Below are 23,079 nucleotides of genomic sequence, written 5' to 3'. Positions count from 1 at the left end.
GCATTTTAAGGCAGAGTGAGAGAACAGATATATTTTTGAGGAGAAAAATATGAATTGGAATCTCACTAATCCCATTATTCAGAAATCCACACAAATCTCTGGGTTCAACTGGTTTGTCCATGTTTCTGCTTGGGCTTTCTATGTGATTTTGAATTACGAATGGAAAATCCAAAGAAAAATCCAAAGAGGAAGTTAAATGTTGGCTAAGTGCATAGGAAGCTTTTTCCTATGTACCGGGAGGGGGTGATACAGGAAAAAAGAAAGGATGTTGTCTCCAAGATGCAAGATTGTTGTAAAAATGGAACTGTAGGTGCAAGTTTGCATCCTCAGAGATGGGGTTGATTTATTTATCTTTACAATGAGATTTCTCCATTGGGCACTTAGACCATCAGCTTACTTTGCTTTTTTTTTTTTTTTTTTTGCTTTTTAATTGAAGTATAGTTGATTTACAATGTTTCAGGTATACAGCAAAGTGATTCAGTTATACACACACACACACACACACACACACACGTATTCTTTTTCAGATTCTTTTCCATTGTAGATTATTATAAGATATTGAATATAGTTCCCTGTGCTATGCAGTAGGTCCTTGTTGTTTATTTTATATACAGTAGTGTGTATCTGTTAATCCCAAAGTCCTAATTTATCCCTTCCCCCTCTTTCCAGTTTGGTAACCATAAGTCTATTTTCTATGTCATCAGCTTACTTTAAATAAGTGTCTGCCAATAAGCCCGCTAGTTGGCTGTGAACTTAAGCAGTTTGGATGAGCTGAAAACTATATCCTGCTAGGAGCCACTGAGTCCTGAGCAGCCTGAAGTGTCCTAAAGATGCTAAGTTCCTTTTATTTTCGTAAACGATGAAAACGATGATAGTTTTCTTTTTCAGGAATCCTGGCCATAGATACCCCTCATCCCAGGAGTTCTGCTCTGCATCATCTCACCAAGCAGCTATTACAGAAATATCGCAAGGAAGTGAGGCCAGTTCACAACTGGACCCAGGCCACCACAGTATACCTGGATGTGTTTGTCCGCTCTGTGTTGGATGTGGTAAGGACCATCTTACCATCTCCTAGTCCCATCATTCTTTTGTAAAACTACCCGCTGTTTACGCAGGGGTCTAGGAGAAGTTTTATTCTTGAGACTCTCGTTGAGCTGATAGAGAAGTTGTGCTAGACTCAGCAGTGAGCCTGGGGTAAATATTTATTAGGCAAATCATGCTTTCTAGCCCCCGACTTACATTGTGAGGGCAGATAGTCTAGAAATAGGAATTTCACAGAAATAAGATGTTTTAAGAATTGTGGTCATAGGTCACAGAACATATTTTATGAGCATTGCTGAAACCCAAAATGGTAATAGGCATTATTTTCTATGGTTCACATTTCTTAGTGATAGTAGTGGGTTTATGAAACAACTTCTACAACTTACTGCCTGAAATTTTAAAAGGGTGGAAAAGTGCCTTGCTATCCTGAGTTTTTAAGGGACTTTATACCTAAGGTATTTGCTAAGGGTAGTGGGAAGATTTGTTTATTAAAGCTCATCTTTCCTACTATGTCTGAAAAATGGGTTGTTGTGGGTATTAAATGAGAAAGTGCATGTAAAGCAGTTAGCAGAGGTCTTAGGAAGCCCTTAGTGATGGCCCGTATAATTATCTCTGCTTCTTCTTTCTCCTTTTTCTTAATTACAAAGTCTTCAGTATCAATAGATCCCAAATTTCTTTTGATTTCTTTTAAAAGCAGACTTTCCTGAGCTTGTTTGTTAAAGTAGTTTAATAATTGTTTTTCAATTTACTTCTCAAAACTTTTTTTCCAATTGAGGTATAATATACAGATATTGAAATGCACAGTATGAGTTTTGATTATTGCATGCACCCACATCATCCGTATCCCTATCGATACGTCAAACATTTCCATCACCCCAGAAAGATCTCCCATTTCCTTCCCAGGCAATCATCGTCCCCTCCATCCACAAGGACAACCGCTGTTCTGATTTCTTTCATCATATTTTTGAAGCTTCATTCATGTTGTTGTGCATATCAGTAGTTTTTCTTTTTTATTGATAAGTAGTATTTGGTTATGGCTATACCATGATTTGTTTATCCATTCTCCTGTTGATAGGCATATGGGTTGTTTCCAGTTTTAGTATATTATGAATAAAGCTGCTGTGAACATTTCTGTACAAGTATTTTGGGGTACATATGTTTTTTTGTCTCTTCAGTAAAACCTAGAAGTGGAATAACTGCCACTTCTCATAGGATAGATGTACATTTAATGAGAAACTGCCAGACTGATTTACAAAGTGGTTGTACGTTGTATACTCCCGCCCATCAGCTATGAGAGTTCCCGTTTCCCCACATCTTCACCAACACTAAGTGTTATCAGTCTTTTTAATTTTAGCCATTCTGGTAAGCGTGTAGGGATATTTCATTGTGATTTTTCTTTATACTTCCCATGGCTAATAATTAAGGGCTCTTTTTTTATGTATTTATTGGCCACTTATATATCTTTCTTTGTGAAGTACCTGTTTAAGTCTTTTCCTATTTTTTATTTTGTTGGTTGTATTTTTATTATAGATTTATAGGGATTGCTTATATATTCTGGACACAAGTCCTTTGTCATCTATGTATTGCAAATGTTTATTCTCAGTCTGTGGCTTGCCTACTCATTTTCCTAATGGGTCTTATGATGGACAGAAATTTTTACCTTTAATGAAGTCCATTTTTTTACCAGTTCTTTATTTATGGTTAGTGCTTTCTGGGTACTGTCTAAGAAATCTTTGCTACTACAAGTTTACCAAAATATTTTCCTATATTTTCTTTCAGAAGATTTATAGTTTTTAGCTCCTTAGATTTAGTTCTGTGATCTTGAGAATTAATTTTTGTAATGGTGTGAGGCATAGGTCAAAGTTTTTTGCTGTTGTTTTGTGTTTTGTTTTGTTTTTGTTTTTGCATTTAGAAAGGATTTGTTCCATCACCATTTTTTGAAAAGGCTTTCCTTTCCCCGTTGAATTGCTTTGATGTCTTGGCTGAAAATGAAGTTAACTTATAAGTGTCAAACTATCTGATATCTTGAAATCAGATAGTGTAAGTCCTTGAACTTTGTTCTTCATTTTTAAGATAGTTTGGCTTTTTAGAACCTTTGTACTTCTACATAAATTTTATATTCAGTTTGTCACACTTCATTAAAAATAAAAAACCTGCTGGGAGTTTGCTTGGAATGGTGTGGGACCCACAGAGAAATTTAGGGGAGAATTGACATTTAACAACACTGAGTTTTCCAGTCTTTGAATATGGTATGTCTCTCCATTTATTTGGGTCTTCAGCAGTGTTTTATAATTTTAAATGTAGAAGTTTTATACATATTTCCATTAAACTTATCCCAAAGTATTTTTCATGTGGCTATAAATATTACTTAAATTTTTAAATGTTCTAGTTATTTGTTGTCATTATAAAGAAATAGGATTCATTTTGTACATTGACTTTGTGTCCTGTGACCTTGCAAAATTCACTTACTAATTCTAGTAGTTTTTCAGATTAATATTTTCTACATATACAGTCATTTCATCTGCAAATAGTTTTGCTTCTTTCTTTTTTAATCTGTGTGCCCTTTATTCTTCTTATCTTGTTGCATTGCCTAAGACCTCTACTACAGTGTTAATGGAAGTGGTGAGAGCAGACATTTTTATTTGTTTCCATTCTTACAGAAAAATCTTTCACCATTAAGTGTGATGTTAGCTATAGATTTTTCATAGATGATCTTTATCAGGTTGAAAAAGTCCCCTCTTATTTGCTATGTGCTGAGAGATATTTTAAAAATCATGAATGATACTAAATTACATCAAATTTTTTCTCAATCAATTTGAATGATCATATGATTCTTCTGTTTTATGCAGTTAATATGGTAAATTATTTCTGATTGATTTTCAAATGTTAAACCACCCCTGCATTCCTAGAATAAACTCTGCTTGATCTTGATATATATTTCTGGATTTGAATTCCTACTTATTGTAGGTTGCATCTATGTTAATGAGGAGTATTGGGCTATAGTTTTATTTCTTGTAATGTATTTGTCTGGTTTGGGTGTCAGGGTTATTCTGACTTTATAAAACTAGTTGAAAAGTGTTCCCTCCTCAATTTCCTGAAGGAATTGTGTAACATGGATAATTTCCTTCCCTAATGTTTGATAAAATTCACCAGTAAAACTATCTGGGACTGGAGTTATCTTTGTGGGAAGGTATTTAAATATAAATTCAATTTCATTAACATATATAGGAATATTCAAATTTTCTATTTCTTCTTGTGTCCGTTTTGGTAATTTGTATTTTTCAAGGAATTTGTCTATTTCATCAAAGTTGCAAATTTATTTGTTCATAATATTCTCTTTTAATTCTTTTAATGTCCAAAGGATCTCCAGTGATACTGCCTCTTTCATTCCTCATATTGGTAATTTGTGTTTTCTCTTATTTTCCCTTGACCAATATTGCCAAATGTTTATCAATTTAATTTATTTCTTTAAAGAACCAAATATTGGTTTTGAATTTTCCTTATTGTTTTCTATTTCACTGATATCTACTCTTATCTTTATTTCCTTTCTTCTACTTACTGTATACTTAATTTGTTCTTCTTTATCTTGTTTCTTAAAGTGGAAAGTTATATCATTGATTTTAAACCTTTTTTCTTTTATAATTTTAGCATTTAAAGTTATAAGTTTTCCAAGCACTAATTTAACTGCATCCTATGAAATTTTGATGCATTTTAAAATTTGAGGTATAAATTATATAGACTGAAACTCATCTTTTTTTTAAAGATTTATTTATTATTTATTTTTGGCTGCATCAGGTCTTAGTTGCGGCATGCGGGATCTTCATGGAGGCATGCAGGATCTTTTGTTGCAGTGTGTGGGCTTCTCTCTAGTTGTGGCATGTGGGTTTTCTCTTCGCTAGTTGTGGCGCGTGGGCTCCAGGGCGCCTGGGATCTGTAGTTGTGGTGCACGGTCTTAATTACCCTGCAGCATGTGGGATTTTAGTTCCCTGACCAGGGACCAAACCCGCATCCCCTGTATTGTAAGGGGGATTCTTTACCCCTGGACCACCAGGGAAGTCCCTGAAACTCATCTGTTTTAAGCCAGTCCCTTCCCCCTAGCCCCAGTCTCTGGCAACCACAGATCTTCTTTTTTCTCCCTATAGTTTTGCCTTTCTAGAATGTCATATAAATGGAATCATTTTGTATTTTATTCTTTGTTTTTGGCTTCTTTCACTTAGAATAATGCCTTTGAGAGCCATCAGTGTTGTGTTGTTGCATATATCAGTAGTAGTATTCTATTGTACAAATGTACTGCAATTTGTTTACTTATTTACTAGTTGTTGGACATGTGATGTGGGTTGTTTCCAAATCGGAGCAATTATGAATAAAGTCACTGTAAACATTTGCATACGTTTTCACTTCTGTTGGATAAATACTTAGGTGTGGGATTGCTGAGTTGTATAAGTCTATGTTTAACTTTATAAGAAACTGCCAAACTGTTTTCCAAAGTGGATGTGTTATTTTGCGTTCCACCTGCAATGTCTGAGAGTTTCAGTTCCTCCACATGATCGCCAGCACTTGATATTGTCAGTCTCTTTAAATTTTAACCATTCTAGTAGATTTGTCACCACAAAGTAGATTTGTGATATCTCGATGTGGTTTTAAACTTTCATTTCACTAAAAATTAATGATGTTGAACATCCTTCCATGTGCTTACTTGTCAACTGTCTATCTTTTAAAATACAGTATTCGCTCAAATCTTTTACTTTTAAAAAAATAGGTTGTTTATTACCTTATTATTGAGTTGCAGAAGTTCTTTATATAGTTTTGGTCTATTTTTGCATTCTATTCTGTCCAACTAATCAATATATTTCTCCTTACATCAATACACTGTGTCAATTACTGTGCATTACAGAAGTCTTGAAATCAGATAGTGTGAGTCTTCCAACCTTATTCTTCTGTTTTAAAATTGTTTTCACTCTTCTAGGTACTTTGCATTTCCATATAAACTTAAGAAAATTCATCAATTTCTATTTTAAAGACTACCAGATTTTTATTGAGATTGCATTAAATCTATAGATCAATTTAAGGAGAATCAACATCTTAACAATAAGCTTCCAATCTATGACAACAGTGTATCTCTCCATTTGTTTAGTTCTTTAATTTCTTTGCATAATGTTTAGTGTTTTTCAGTGTTCTGCACATATCTGGTTAAATTTATCCCTAAGTATTTCACATTTTTGATGCTTTTATAAATGATATTTTTTGATAAGAAAGAGAATTAAAATTTTAATAATATAAATGTATTTTAATTTTGGGTCTCTGTTACTTGCTAGCATACAAAAATATAACTGATTTGTATATATTGGCCTTGATCCTGTGACCCTGCCATCTCATTAATTTTTGAGTCTTTTTGTAGATTCTTTCAAATTTTCTCTGTAGAATATCATGTTGTCTGCGAATAATGAAAGCTGTACGTCTTTCTTTCCAATCTTTATAGCTTTTCTTTCCTTTTATTGCCTACTGCCCTGACTCAACCCTTTAGTGCAATGTTGAATAGAAGGGTGCACTGTTCTATAAATGTAAATTCAATAAATGTGTTTATAATATTGTTAAAATTTCCTATAACAATATTTTTGTCCAGTTGTTCTATTAATTTCATAGAGAGGGGTATAACAATCCCCAATTATAATTGTGGTTTGTCTATTTCTCTTCCCTGTTATTAGATGCATACGCATTTAAGATCGTATGTCTTCTTAACAAATAGAACCTTTTACCATTATAAAATACCCTTCTTTATCTCTGGTCATATTCTTTTTCTTGAAGTTTTTTTCATGCTTACTTTTTGCATGGTATGTATTTTGCCATCCTTTTATTTTCAATTTCTGTGGTACTCAAAGTCATCTCTTAGACAGAGCATGTAGTTTGGTCTTTCATTTTGTTAAACTTTTTATTTTGAAATAACTATAAATTTACAGGAAGTTGCTAATAAATTTATAGGGAGGTTCTGTGCACCCTTCACCCAATGCCCTCCAATGTTAACATCTTGCAAAAATACAGTACAGTATCAATACTAGAAAATGGACTTTGGTGCTTATTCAGATTTCTCCAGTTTTACATATACTCATTTGCATGTGTGTGTATGTTTCTCTATAATTTTATCATACGTGTAGCTTTGTGTAACCACCACTACCACCACATCAAGCTACACAATCATCACCACAGGGCTCCCTGGTACTGTTCCTTTATAGCCACAATCCTTTCTCCCCTCTAACCCTTAGCCCCTGGCAACCAATAAATCCCTTCTCCATCTTTATAATTGTGTTATCTCAAGAATATTACATAAATGGAACCATGTAGTATCTTACCTTTGAGGTTGGCTTCTTTCATTCAGTGTAATTCCCTTCAGGTTCATCCAAGTTGTTGTGTGTATCAATAGTTCACTCTTTTTTGTTGCTGAGTAGTGTTCCAGGGTATTGCTATTTTAACCCATCAATCTATTCATTTTAATGGAAGTGTTTTGTCCATTTACCAATACCATCTTGCTATTTGTTTTCTAGCTGTCTCATCTGTTTTCTGTTTTCTGCTCCCCTTATCCTGCCTTACTTTGGATAAATTAAATATTTTTTAATACTTGATTTTAGTTCCTCTAAAATCAAATTAGCTTTTTTGCAATCCCTCTGTCTATTATTTTTAGATGTTATTTTAGGTATTTCCATACACATCATTAACTTAATACAATGTACTTAGAATTAATGCTATTATACTTCATATAAAATGTACAAATCTTACAACAGTAAAATTCTATTTACCTGTTCCCCTTACATTTACATACATAATATGCCCTACAATACAATATTATTATTTTAATGTACTTTAAAAAAATAATTCAATAATTTCTCTTTAATTTATTTTAATGGAGGTGTTTCTCTATGTTAATATCTTAGTGCTGCACTATGAATCAGAGACTCTGATTTTTTGACTGGGACTCAGGTATTGAAATTGATGAAAAATAAATACTTTAAAACTGAAAGTATAAATTTTCTGTTATAACACAGTTTAAATTATTTTTTATCTAATGAAGTTATTTTAGCATAATTTTCCTTGAGCTTAGATAAACCCCTACTCATGATTTCTTCATAAGCAGGTACATTTATTTATTTATTTTTAACATCTTTATTGGAGTATAATTGCTTTATAATGGTGTGTTAGTTTCTGCTGTATAACAAAGTGAATCAGCTATACATATACATACATCCCCAAATCTCCTCCCTCTTGTGTCTCCCTCCCACTCTCCCTATCGTACCCCTCTAGGTGGACACAAAGCACGGAGCTGATCTCCCTGTGCTATGCGGCCATAAGCAGGTACATTTAAATGAAACACAAAAAATCCTGCTTTTAGCACACAATTTCACTTTTCTCAGCTTTATTTTCCCACTCACACTAGTAAAAGTACTATATCTAAGATCCTAGAAAATACTGTTTAATTAAATGCCAGAAAACGCCCACCCTTACTCTCCAAAAGACCTAGTCTTACACAAAGCTCCAATAGAAAACTCCTTTAAATCTCTTTTCTATTTGGATGTTGAACTAGAATTTTGGAGACAATTTTCTGGGGCTGCATCTTCACTTACTTAAGAGATATTAGTCCCTGCTATTTAGTTGTCAGTGGGTTATTATGTCTATATTGTTTATCGGACATTGTCCAATGGGAAAAGCATGATTTGAATAAAGACACGATATGAACCATGTTATATGAAACTCCAGGGAAGAGATAGAATCAGCCTTGAGTTAAGAGCTGAAGACAGGTTTCTAGGTCTCTCCTCATTCTTCTACTTTCTGACTTCATATTGATGAAGGTGAAGTAGAATTGCTCAGGCTTTCCTTTAGAGGCTTATTTGGCGATAAAGAAAAGGAGTAAAGTCTTTATATGACTAATTCCCTTGGAACAACTGTATCAAATTGAAAATTTTAATCTAACTCTTTCTTCCTACCCCAGTAAAAGAAAATAAAATTATATCCCTTATGGTGGGTAAGGAGAACACCATTATTTTTTCAAAGGTATGCTTTTCTCCACTGTTGTGAAGTATACTAGTTTTTTTACAAGAATATGTTAGACATATTTTATTGGATATGGAAAACTTGCCTTCAGAATATGGGAAAATCTTATATTCCATCCCTCTAGTTTTATTCCTATCTACTGTCTTAACTTTATCTTCTACATGTACTCAATGCTACAATGAACCTGAACTTCTTGTTTCCTGCCTATATGCTGTTAATTCTGCTATTTCCTCCACTGAATGTGTTTTCCTCTTCATTTGCCATCTATCAAATATTATAGTCCTCAAATCTCAGCTCCTAAGAGAAATTTTCCTCAATTCTCCAAACTGACAGCAATGTCTCCCTCTTTTGAATCCAACGAAGTATGTATATTTCTTAATGCCCATAGTTAATTGTTAAAATGCCACATACAATAATAGCTACTTGAGGGAAGGATTTTCTAATTCATGGTCCTATTTCCCACAATATGCAGCATAGTATATCTTACTTCAAAGCTACTGGGTAGATATTTGTCTAACCAATTAATTAAGATATGTGAGTACAATTCTAGGGTTGTCTTTATGAACGACTTAGTCTAATATACTTTGCAAATGTCTCTATTACATTCAGGTGGGCTGCTCCTAAAGTTCGTTCCAGAGGCAGGGCTGGTTTGAAGGACTTGATAAAAATCGCTCACAAATTCTGCTCAGACAAGGACACTCCCAATATGAATAGATAACTTGTTGGATGCATCTACCAGCAGCTGAACTGCTGGCGACTTTTGTTTGGAGTGAAGAGCTTTCAGCCCAGCTTTCATCAGTGCACCTCCCTTCCGTTATGTTTTGCCTCCTGTTTTGTTTACATGAAAGACTACAGTCTTGTCTTAGAATTTCTGGGTATTATGTGTACCTTAGGGAAATCTGATTATAGAGATAATCTACTAACAGGGAAGAGTTTCCATTTGTTTCTATTGAGTTTTGTCAATTCTGAATCCAAGATTCCTTTGTATTCCAGTCCATTGACTAGAGCCTCCCAGCCAGACGTTGAGGCATCTGTTTCTATAGTCTTTGGAACTGGGAAAGATAAATAAGAATGTGCGGGAATTATCTGTATATTTGCTAACCACCAATTTAGATCTAAATAGACTCCCTCTGTTAGGAAGACTAATGAATTCCAATTCTCTGAAATATCCTTTGCTTTTAACAAGCAAGATGGAAGGCATCTAAAGAAAAAAAAAAAGAAAGAGATGCACAGAGGGAAAAGCTGTGAATAATGCCACCAGAGAACCAATTATGTTCACCAGCTGGCATTGAGAAACTTGTTTCCCTTGACAAAAAAAAGACTTCAGTTTTAGCCTCAAACTTCTTTTTGACATTGTGTTCTTTAGGGCGGAATGACAAATCCTCCCAGACATCCCCATAAGATATTAGGAAAAAAAATCTTAACACTGTTGTTACGTGTAACATGACAAAGTGCTTGGCAGGAAGAGAAAAACAAGTGAAGGCATCAACATGGCAGTTAATAAGAACCAACTAGATAAAATGACAGTGAAAATGAAACATTAAGACGTAGAGACCTTCCTCCCCAGCCACATGACTGAGTCAATGAGTTATATTCACAACTTGGCATGACAGTGATAAAGAAACTGGTTGGGACATTTCATAGATGTAAAAGTATATTTGTTATGAAAGAGTAGCTAAAAGCTATATTTCTCAGTAATAGAAACAACATTTGGGACTTTTTCCCCTGTTAAGGGGGGACCCTCTTTGATTGCAGCTAAGCCTAGAACTGTGCCTTTTGTGTGTTAGTGGGTGAGATACGATCTATTTCAGGCTCTCTCAGCCAGTAAAACTTGGAAGAAAGTGGTGTCACCCAATCTTGGGCTCTCACTAGGGGTCTTTTTTTAACTGCCCTGAGCCCCTCAGAGCCAATCTTGGCTGGGAGTCCCCTCTGTACCTCCTCCAAGCTGTTTCTTGGGGAAATACTTGTGAATTCAGTGTTTTCATTTTGTACAGTCAGTCCTCCATATCCATGAGTTTTGCATTTGCAGATTGAACCAACTGTGCCTCGAAAGTATATTTTTAAAAAATTCCAGAGACTTCCCTGGTGGTGCAGTGGTTAAGAACTTGCCTGCCAATGCAGTGGACAAGGGTTCGATCCCTGGTCCGGGAAGATCCCACATGCTGCGGAGCAACTAAGCCCATGTGCCGCAACTACTGAGCCCATGTGCCACAGCTACCGAAGCCCACGTGCCTAGAGCCTGCGGTCCGCAACAAGAGAAGCCACCGCAATGAGAAGCCTGCGCACCACAACGAAGAGTAGCCCCTGCTCTCTGCAACTAGAGAAAGCCCTCATGCAGCAACGAAGACCCAAGGCAGCCAAAAATAAATAAATGAAATAAATACAGTTATTTTAAAAAATTCCAGAAAGTTCCAAAAAGCAAAACTTGAATTTGCCATGCATCAACAACTATTTACGTAGCATTTCATTGTATTGGGTATTATGAGTAATCTAGAGATGATTTAAAGTATACTGGAGGATGTGTGTAGGTTATATGCAAATACTTCTCCATTTTATGCATAAGGGTCTTGAGCATCTATAGATTTTGGTATCTGAGGGGGTTCTGGAGCCAATCCCCCATGGATACTGAGGGACAACTGTATACCATTTTAAAACCTGCCTTTCTCAAGTATCTATTTGAAGTTCATAAAAATCTGCAGAGCAAGTTCACTCAGTCTAACCTTTGCTGAACCACTAAAGTAGAGTCCCTCTGTATCTGTGCACAATCCCTTTTTTTCTCAAGGTACCTAGAAATGTTTATTCAATAGCAACTTGCTTTTTTGATTGCAAAAAGGGGGAACTTTAATTTTAAAAGTTTATTGTTTCTCTTTCAAATGATGCCATCCTGTGTACACCTGTATAGTCTGAGTACTACACAATTCCAGGTGCACCCCCCGCAAGAAGTAAATATCAATGGCTCCTCCCTACCCCCCACCCAACCTGGATTGAAGAGAGTGGTAGTCTTGACCCTATGCACAAAGATTATATATTTTTGATGTGATTGGATAACTGACTGGATAATTAATTTAATATACTTTGTTCTGGGGAGGAAAATGGAGCTGTTATTTGCTTTCATGCCATAACTCCCCAACTCTATTATTTTACTGAAATTAGTATTATACTTAATATTACAGAAATACAAATGTTATTTTTTTTATACATCTTTATTGAAGTATAATTGCTTCACAATGGTGTGTTAGTTTCTGCTTTATAACAAAGTGAATCAGCTACACATATACACACGTTCCCATATCTCCTCCCTCCTGCATCTCCCTCCCTCCCACCCTCCCCATCCCACCCCCCGAGGCGGTCACAAAGCACTGAGCTGATCTCCGTGTGCTATGCGGCTGCTTCCCACTAGCTATCTGTTTTACATTTGGTAGTGTATATATGTCCATGACACTCCCTCACCCTGTCACATCTCACCCCTCCCCCTCCCCATATCCTCAAGTCCATTCTTTAGTAGGTCTGTGTCTTTATTCCCATCTTGCCACTAGGTTCTTCATGACCTTTTTTTTTTTTTTTTCCTTAGATTCCATATATATGTGTTAGCATACTGTATTTGTTTTTCTCTTTCTGACTTACTTCACTCTGTATGACAGACTCTAACTCCATCCACCTCATTACAAATACCTCCATTTCATTTCTTTTATGGCTGAGTAATATTCCATTGTATATATGTGCCACATCTTCTTTATCCATTCATCCGATGATGGACACTTAGGTTGCTTCCATGTCCTAGCTATTGTAAATAGAGCTGCAATGAACATTTTGGTACATGACTCTTTTTGAATTATGGTTTTCTCAGTGTATATGCCCAGTAGTGGGATTGCTGGGTCATATGGTAGTTCTATTTTTAGTTTTTTAAGGAACCTCCATACTGTTCTCCATAGTGGCTGTATCAATTTACATTCCCACCAACAGTGCAAGAGGGTTCCCTTTTCTCCACACCCTCTCCAGCATTTATTGTTTGTAGATTTTTTGATGATGGCCATTCTGACCGGTGTGAGATGATACCTCATTGTAGTTTTGATTTGCATTTCTCTAATGATTAATGATGTTGAGCATTCTTTCATGTGTCTGTTGGCCATCTGTATATCTTCTTTGGAGAAATGTCTATTTAGGTCTTCTGCCCATTTTTGGATTGGGTTGTTTGTTTTTTTGTTATTGAGCTGCATGAGCTGCTTGTAAATCTTGGAGATTAATCCTTTGTCAGTTGCTTCATTTGCAAATATTTTCTCCCATTCTGAGGGTTGTCTTTTGGTCTTGTTTATGGTTTCCTTTGCTGTGCAAAAGCTTTTAAGTTTCATTAGGTCCCATTTGTTTATTTGTGTTTTTATTTCCATTTCTCTAGGAGCTGGGTCAAAAAGGATCTTGCTGTGATTTATGTCATAGAGTGTTCTGCCTATGTTTTCCTCTAAGAGTTTGATAGTGTCTGGCTTTACACTTAGGTCTTTAATCCATTTTGAGTTTATTTTTATTTTTATTTTTTAAGAAATTCACGTTCTTTTATTTATTTATTTATTTATGACTGTATTGGGTCTTCGTTTCTGTGCAAGGGCTTTCTCTAGTTGCGGCAAGTGGGGACCACTCTTCATCGCGGTGCGCGGGCGTCTCACCATCACGGCCTCTCTTGTTGTGGAGCACAGGCTCCAGACGCTGAGGCTCAGTAATTGTGGCTCACGGGCCCAGCCGCTCCGCAGCATGTGGGATCCTCCCAGACCAGGGCCCGAACTCGTGCCCCCTGCATTGGCAGGCAGATTCTCAACCACTGCGCCACCAGGAAAGCCCCTTGAGTTTATTTTTGTGTATGGTGTCAGGGAGTGTTCTAATTTCATACTTTTACATGTACCTGTCCAATTTTCCCAGCACCACTTATTGAAGAGGCTGTCTTTTCTCCACTGTGTACGCTTGCCTCCTTTATCAAAGATAAGGTGACCATATGTGCATGGGTTTATCTCTGGGCTTTCTATCCTGTTCCATTGATCTATATTTCTGTTTTTGTGCCAGTACCAAACTGTCTTGATTACTGTAGCTTTGTAATATAGTCTGAAGTCAGGGAGCCTGATTCCTCCATCTCCAATACAAATGTTATTTAAATGACTCCTTAGCTTTGAACCAAAATCAGTAAGGAAGTGTTTTACACATTTTATTTCACATGTTTTCATCTTGGATTTTCCATGCCTCTTATTCTCTTTGAAGGATGCAATTGGAAAGGAATGGTTTCATCAGTAGTTTGTACCAGCCTTCTTACTTATACATTCCCTGAAACATCTTCAAAAATGGTTTCCTGGGACTTCCCTGGTGGTCCAATGGTTAAGCCTCCGCGATTCCACTACTGGGGGCACGGGTTCTATCCCCATTCAGGGAAATAAAATCCCGCATGCTGCACGGCGTGGCCAAAAAATAATGATTTTCTTTTTCTTTATTAATACATTTTTTAAATGGCAGTTCTTTTGAGATATAACACAACCACAAAACTCATCCATTTCAAGTATATAATTCAGTGGTTGCAGTATATTCACAGAGCTGTGCAACCATCACCACTATATAATTTCAGAGCATTTCATCACTTCCAAAGATTTCATACCATTAGCAGCCGCATCCTGCACCCCACCCCCACCGGCCCTAGGCAAACACTAATCTACTTTTTTTTTTAAGTTTTCTTTTGATGTGGACCATTTTTTTAAAAGTCTTCATTGAATTTGTCACAATATTGCTTCTGTTCTATGTTTTGGGTTTTTTTTTTTTTTTGGCTGCAAGGCATGTGGGATCTTAGCTCCCCAACCAGGGATCAGACCTTCACTCCCTGCATTGGAAGGTGAAGTCTTAACCACTGGACTGCCAGGGAAGTCCCACTAATCTACTTTTTATCTCTATAGATTTGCCTGTTCCAGACATTTCATATAAATGGTATCATACAATAAATGGCCTCTTGTGATTGAATTCTTTCATTTAGCATAATGTCTTCAAGTTTCATCCATGTTGTAGCATGTATGAACTTGCTACTTTTTAGTGCTGAAAAATATTCTATTGAGTGGATATGTACCACATTTTGTTTATCCATTCATCAGTTGATGGACATTGGGTTATTTCTACTTTTTGGCTGCTATGAACAGTCCTGTACAAGTTTGCTTTTTTTCCTGTACACACTGTGTGTGTGTGTGTGTACTTCTGTTTTCAAGAGTCTTGGTTATTCACTTAGGAGTGCAGTTGCTAGGTCTTATGGTAACTGTATGTTTAACATTCTGAGGAACTACCATACTGTTTTGCAAAGTGGCTGCACCATTTTATAATCCCACTGGCAATGTAGGGAGGCTCTAATTTTTCTACATTTTCCCAATACTTATTTTCTGTCTTTTTAATTTTATCTGTCCTAGTGGGGTGAAGTGGTATCTCATTGTGGTTTTGATTTGCATTTCCCTAATAACTAATGATGTCGAGCATCTTTTCAAGTGTTAATTGGCCACATTTTTATATCTCCTTTGGAGAAATATCTACTCAAGTCCTTTGCTTATTTTAAAATTATTAATTTTGCTTGTGGTAAACTACACATAATATAAAATTTCCATCTTAACCTTTTTTTTTTTTTTTTTTTTTCTTTTTTTTTTTTAATTATTATTTATTTATTTATTTATTTATTTTTGGCTGTGTTGGGTCTTCGTTTCTGTGTGAGGGCTTCCTCTAGCTGTGGCAAGTGGGGGGCCACTCTTCATCGCGGTGCGCGGGCCTCACTATCGTGGCCTTTCGTTGCGGAGCACAGGCTCCAGACGCGCAGGCTCAGTAGCTGTGGCTCACGGGCCTAGTTGCTCTGCGGCATGTGGGATCTTCCCAGACCAGGGCTCGAACCCGTGTCCCCTGCACTAGCAGGCAGACTCTCAACCACTGCGCCACCAGGGAAGCCCTTAACCTTTTTTAAGTGTACAGTTCAATGGCATTAAGTACATGCTCATTTTGTACAAACATCACCACTGTCCATCTCCAGAACTCTTCATCTTCCAAAACTGAAACCCTGCACCCATTAAACACCAGCTCCCCATTTCCCATTCCCCAGCCCCTGGTAACCATCATTCTACTTTCTGTCTCTATGAATTTGACTAGTCTAGGTACTTAGACTGTATATAGTGGAATCATAAAGTATTTGTCCTTTTGTGACTGGCTTATTTGTGACTTTGCATAGCGTCTTCAAGGTTCATCCATGTTGTAGCATGTGTCAGAATTTCCTTCCTTTTAAAGACTGAATAATATTACATTGCATCTATATACCACATTTTGTTCATCCATTCATCCACTGAGGGACACTTGGGTTTCTTCCACCCCTTGGCTATTGTGAATAATGAACATGGATGTACAAATATCTGTCCAAGTCCCTGCTTTCAATTCTTTTGGGTAAATGCCGAGGAGAGGAATTGTTGGACAATGTAGTAATTCTATTTTTAAGTTTTTAGGAACTGCCATACTGTTTTCCACAGCAGCTGCACCATTTTACATTCCCAACAATAGTGCACAAGAATTCCAATTATCCTCACCAACACTTATTTTCTGCTTTTTAAAAAACTAGTAGCCATCCTAATGAGAGTGAAATGGTATTTCTTTGTGGTTTTGGTTTATATTTCCCTAATGATTAGAGATTATATCAGCCAGCTCTGACTGCCATAACAAATACCATAGACTGGGTGGCTTAAACAACAGAAATTTATTTCTCACAGTTCTGGAGGCTGGGCAGTTCAAGATCAAAAGTTCCAGCCAATTTGTTTCCTAGTAAGAGCTCTCTTCCTGGCTTGCAGATGGCTGCCTTCTCACTGTGTCCTCACAGGGAGGAGAAAGAGAGATCATTCTCTCTTCCTCTCTTTCTAAGGTCACCAATCCTATTGGATGAGAGCCCCACCCTTTTGACCTCATTTAACCTTAATTATCTCCTAAAAGTCCTATCTCCAAATACAGTCACATATGAATTTTGGAAGAACACAGTTTGGTCCATAGCTGTGATGTTGTGCATATTTTCATGTATTTATTGGCCATTTGTATATCTACTTTGGACAAATGTGTATTCAAGTCTTTTGTCCACTCTTAAATAAGGATATTGGTTTTGTTTTGAGTTGTAGAAGTTCTTTAATATTCAGGATAATAACCCTTTATTAGGTATAGGATCCACAAATGTTTTCTTCCATTCCATGAGTTGCCTTCTCACTCTGTTGACTGTGTCCTTTGATACTCATTTTTAAGTTGGGTTATTTATCTTTTTATTGTTGAGTTGTAAGAGTTCTTTATATATTCTGGATACAAGCCCCTTACTAGGTATATGATTTGCAAATATTTTCTCCCATACTGTGGGTTGTCATTTGACTTCCTGATGATGTCCTTTCAAACACAAAAGTTTTAAATTTTGATGAAGTCCCATTTACTTTTTCTTTTGCTTCTTGTGCTTGTGGTGTCATATCTAAGAAATTATTGCCTAATTCAAAGTCATGAAGTTTACTCCTATGTTTTGTTCTAAGAGTTTTATAGTTTTAGCTCTTACATTTTGGTTTATGATCCATTCTGAGTTAATGCTTGTATATGGTATGAGATATTCCTTTTCTTTTAATCCCTAAAAACAATCATTTTAGCATGTTTTTACTAGATTCAATATGAAAAAACATTAGTAAAGTGGGTTTTTTTGTTTGTTTGGGGAGATCTTTTTTTTTTAATCACTGACTCATTGCACACATGGGAAGCCACATCTATTTATATCACCAAAAATATACCTCACTTGGATTAAGCTCATTCAGTCTGTTTTATAAGCAGAGAAACCCAAGCATAAGGTAACAGCAGGAATGGCTGCCAATGGCAGTTGAGATAACACTCATTGAAAGATTATGAATAACATTTTGATTACAAATAAAAGCATGGTCTCATCTTTTTAGTGCAAAATTAGCTACGATTACATATCATCTTTTAGTCTGATTAATGGCAGAGTAACAATTAGAGTAGGAAAGAGATTAGCAAATTATTTAAGATGTCAAGTGCAGTTAGTGTGTCATTTTATCATAGATAATATAGTAAAGCTCATAGCGACAGGTGTATGTAATAAATAAGAACTGAGAATACTCAGATCTTGAAGAGTCAAGGTAATGTTTCTAAAATCAGCATTATTTCGTTGGATTTGATTTTCTTCCTCTGAATTGTCATACTGTTGAATTGGGCTTTGATTTACTGACACTCTAAGATTTGGTGTGGATGTTCTTTTTGCTTTGCAGGACGCACAGAATCAAAAATTAAAGACAAGTGTATGGTATCGTGAGGTAAATGATTCTGTTTTCTTCCATGCATGCTGGACTCCTGAACTCGATCTGTTGCAAGATGTAATTATTAGAAGAAATAGATACTATCTTGTGTTTCTAGTTCTTTATGTCTGCAGCAGACCTGATTTATTAGAATCTGAGTAAGATACGTGGCTGTGGTTTCTGGTTGGGGCAACCCTCTTCAGAAGTTGAATGGAAAGTCCTCTCCCCTGACAGATAGAACCAACAGGCTGATCAATTGAGTTATTCATCCGAATCCCTCTTCAGTTCTTTGATGAGATTGACATTGCCCCTTTGTGATGTTTCCTTTTTGGCTACAGGTTTGGGATGATGAGTTTTTATCCTGGAACTCCAGCATGTTTGATGAGATTAGAGAGATCTCCCTACCTCTAAGTGCCGTCTGGGCTCCTGATATCATCATAAATGAGTTGTAAGTGTGCTGGGGTGTGTTTCTGTGGGGTTTAGGCTGCTTAGAATATTCAGGCCAGTTGCTGCTTCCTTTAAGTCATGGTTACTATTTTTTGTTTCTCAACTTGAAGAAGAGCATACTGTTGGGAGTATTCAGGTTAGAAGTACCATGAGTTGACATCATTTAAGATACAGATTTGATTGCTAATGCTTCATGTTACTCATGGATTATGTCTGTGTGTGTGTGTGTGTGTGTGTGTGTGTGTGTGTGTGTGTGTGTGTGTCTGTGTGTGTTTTATAAATTTACTTATTTATTTATATTTTTTATTTTTGGCTGCATTGGGTCTTTGTTGTTGCACGTGGACTTTCTCTAGTTGAGGCGAGCGGGGGCTACTCTTCGTTGCGGTGTGTGAGCTTCTCTCATTGCAGTGGCTTCTCTTGTTGCAGAGCACGGGCTCTAGGCGTGCGGGCTTCCGTAGTTGTGGCACACAGGCTCAGTAGTTGTGGCTCACAGGCTTAGTTGCTCCGCGGCATGTGGGATCTTCCCGGACCAGGGCTCGAACTCGTGTGCCCTGCATTGGCAGGCGGATTCTTAACCACTGTGCCACCAGGGAAGTCCTATGTCTGTGTTTTAACATTAGCAAGTGAGTTGACTTACAAGGGTGTCATTGCTGAACCCACCTTTGCCAGGGTGGCTATCTCATGTAAAGTGTGATTCTGTCTTTGCACTTCTAGGCTAGTCTTGGGTGTTACGGTCACTATCATCTTATAATCAGTTCTGTTTATGTATTGGAATGACTAAAGCGCTTTCTGTAACAAAGATCTTTTGTGTTTCATATAGTGTGGACATTGAAAGATCACCTGATCTTCCCTATGTTTACGTGAACTCATCTGGGACCATTAAGCACTCTAAGCCCATCCAACTTGTCTCTGCATGCAGTTTAGACACATACGCTTTCCCATTCGATATCCAGAATTGCAGCCTAACCTTCAATAGCATTCTGCACACAGGTAAGCCATGAGAGGTGGAGCCTGCTAGTGGGTAAACACACTTGTGCTGGGTTGGCACACATAGGTGAAATTATTATATTATGCTGTCCCTCAGGTCTATTTTATTCTTGCACATAATTGACTTTTTATAAATCTAAATCTCTTCTTGCAGTTATTTGGCTCCTGCTGTAATTCAGACTAAGTACAGTATTGTGCCCAGAGATATTGCCCTTTGCTGCTGTTGGTTTGAAAATACAATATTAGGCTTCTACTGCCATTGAGAACGTTATAGAAGTCTCATACTATAGACAATGGAGTACAAACCCTCAGTTCATAGCTGCTTTTTTTCATGACCAGAAAGTTTTTATCTCCCATCCCTACCCCTAATTCAAAATGGTATATTGAACCCCATCTCCATAAGACTGTCCATGTGGGGACAGGAGTAAAAAGGAAGGATTTGAATTGCGAGTTGGAAAAGTGGGTTAATAATGGTGCCTCTCTCCATGGGAAGTCAACTGTTTCTGTTGTTTTCAGTGGAAGATGTAGACCTGGCCTTCCTGAGAAGCAGAGAAGACATTACACATGACCAAAAAGCATTTTTGAATGACAGTGAGTGGGAACTTCTTTCTGTGTCCTCAACATACAACATCCTGCAGAACAGCGCTGGAAACTTTGCACAGATTCAGTTTAATGTAGGTCCTCCCCGTTCCTGTCCCTGTTGCCCACTTCTCTGCAGTCTTTCACCTTCTCTATTGGGCTGAGGAGTCTCTCTCCTGCATCTTCTCATTCGTTATCACCTAAGTACAGGTGATTCCAATGGTTCCAACATCCACTTGCATTTTGGCATTTCAGAGACCAGAGATTCAGCCACAGATCCTGGACTCCTGCTGTAGCTATTCCATATGTGAATATAAAGAGAATGGTTTTCAGACAGAGACCTGAACCAGCCACTACAGCAGGAATCTTCAAGCCTTTCAATACATATAACAGCCTCACTTTTAATTGCTACTGAGAGAGAGAGAGAAAAAAAAAAAAAAACCCACAAACAACAGCAACAAAAAATTAGGAGAAGAGTGTCTCTTCAACATTAATGTCCTGTTTGCAATTGAGTAAATTATTAATTAATCCCAGATGCACATGCATAAAATTATCACATTATTAACTTGAGTATCTTGAGGGATTAGCTAACAAATCACCTGCAGGATCCACAGAGACCACTGGTGGTTTCCGGATCAGAGAGAACAACTACTCTAGAACGACGTGATAAGAACCCAGACTTCTCAGATGTGCCACCGGGAATGCCCTTGGCTGCACTGTTCCTGGGGAAATTTGTCCAGCAGACACCTGGGGGGCAGTTGGGAGCAGGACAGTGAAGCCTGATACCTTGCAGTCCAGGGGCACCGTTCTTCCTTCCCTCCTGGCAAACCATCCTGACATGTGGTCTGCAGCAAGTTTCTGCAGCCAGCAGACTTGTCATTAGTATTCAGCCCTGCTTTTCTGCACAAAGTCAGCTGGTGGTGGGAGCTGGGGGCAGTGGGAGGGTCTTTCATGCCAGGTAATCTGATTGAAAAGTAGAGACTAGACAGGTCAGGATTGCACAGATGAATTCACATAGATGAAGTCTCCTGGAAACAAACCTTTTGAATAAGAAGGAAAAGTCAGACTAGACTAAGGTGCTATTGTTACAATGGATAATCATATGCTAAGTGGAGTGGTGGTGATGAAATAAGCGATTATTGAGGGCACAGAAGTCCTCCATTGTTTAAAAGGTGTGGTATGCAGCTTTCTAGCAAAGCTCTTGTTAAATCAAGGCCTCTTAGACACAGCTGTGATTTGAACCTGACTAATCTATAACGCCGGGTACCAGCTAATCCCAATTCATACCTTCCTTGCAGTAGGGCTTGGGTTCTTGCCTATTCTGCTTGGTTTTTATCAAAGCTTGCATTGTGGTTGTTTGTCCACTTTTTTACCAAGAGAAAGGGAGGGGAAAAAGAAAGCTTTTTTAATTTCAATGAGTTTCTTGGCTAAGAGTAAACACCTCATTAATTTTAAAGATATCAGCCCACAAACATTATTGATGCAGCCCGAATAATGGAGAGCATTAAAGGGAAATGTGAGGGAGTAGCACGTGCAAGGTGGAACACAGTCACCTATCAAGCACTCCGGAGAACGCTGCACACACCATTACCTACACTGCACGGAGGAGACAAACAAAGATGGGAGACGGGACAGGTAAACAGGAGTGTGTGCTCCCGCGCGCACAAATGAACTCTCTCCATAGAGCAGGCATTATTTGTAGTTACATGTCACCCTTTACCCTAAATATTAATTGTCTTCTCAACAGTGGCAAGAGGTTTTCTTTTTTTACTTTATTTATTTATTTGTTTGTTTATTTTTGGCTGTGTTGGGTCTTCGTTGCTGCGTGCAGGCTTTTCTCTAGTTGCGGCGAGCGGCAACTACTCTTCGTTGCTACACGTGGGCTTCTCATTGCGGTGGCTTCTCTTGTTGCGGAGCACGGGATCTAGGCGTGCGGGCTTCAGTAGTTGTGGCACGTGGGCTCAGTAGTTGTGGCTTGTGTGCGGGCTTAGTTACTCTGCAGCATGTGGGATCTTCCCGGACCAGGGCTCAAACCCGTGTCCCCTGCGTTGGCAGGCAGATTCTTAACCGCTGAGCCACCAGGGAAGTCCTGGCAAGAGGTTTTCTATGTCCTAGCTCCATGTTAAATATGATGAACAGAGGCGTAAAAGATTGTTAAAGAGAGGAGACGATCTCCTCCCTGGATCTCAGGAACCAAGGTTCCATTCCTTTGTTGTCTTCACTGCCACGCTTCTTCTCCATTCACTGTTTACATTGAGGGGGGCTGGAGGGGACATCGATTCGATTTCATGCTCTTGGAACTTCTGCCTGGGGACCTTTGCCCTGGGGGTTAAGGTTGGTTATCTAGCAGGCTGCCTTCCACCCTGGCCCTCGGGAACAGAGTAGGGAAAGAATCCTGAGAAGAGCCACAGATCGTGTTTGGTAAGGCGGGGAGCCAGACTCAGGAGCATTCCTGCGACTTTGGAAGACAAGTAGATTGAGTGACTCTCCAGTTCAGTTCTTTTTCCCCCTCGACCTCTTTCAGCCTCCCTGACTCCGCATTCCCACTATGTGCACCATGTCGGCTCATGTTCTCCTACTCCGTGCCAGACATCCTACTGTGAATTTAGCAATCAAGTCACCCGGGGGTCCTTCAACGACCTTTAGCCAATAATGCGAAATTCAGAGCCCGGTTCCATGC

General features: G+C 37.8%; 1 protein-coding gene across 1 annotated transcript in view; it reads left to right on the top strand.

The window, feature by feature from the left end:
* The window catches only part of HTR3B (5-hydroxytryptamine receptor 3B), a gene marked incomplete at its 5' end in the record, with an annotated part of 36,908 nt that overhangs the window by 436 nt on the left and 13,393 nt on the right, over positions 1–23,079 (top strand). Inside the window, 5 exons of the mRNA XM_082409604.1 lie at positions 889–1,049; positions 18,360–18,404; positions 18,725–18,834; positions 19,654–19,823; positions 20,337–20,494. Coding sequence (XP_082265730.1) covers positions 889–1,049; positions 18,360–18,404; positions 18,725–18,834; positions 19,654–19,823; positions 20,337–20,494 — 644 coding nt within the window. The remainder of the gene's footprint in view (positions 1–888; positions 1,050–18,359; positions 18,405–18,724; positions 18,835–19,653; positions 19,824–20,336; positions 20,495–23,079) is intronic.

The sequence above is a fragment of the Balaenoptera physalus genome (assembly GCF_965194825.1).
Source record: "Balaenoptera physalus genome assembly, chromosome: 10".
NCBI classification, from domain to species: Eukaryota; Metazoa; Chordata; class Mammalia; order Artiodactyla; family Balaenopteridae; genus Balaenoptera; species Balaenoptera physalus.
The sequence above is the reverse complement of the archived record's forward strand: the minus strand, read 5'-3'. Positions and strand labels throughout refer to the sequence as shown.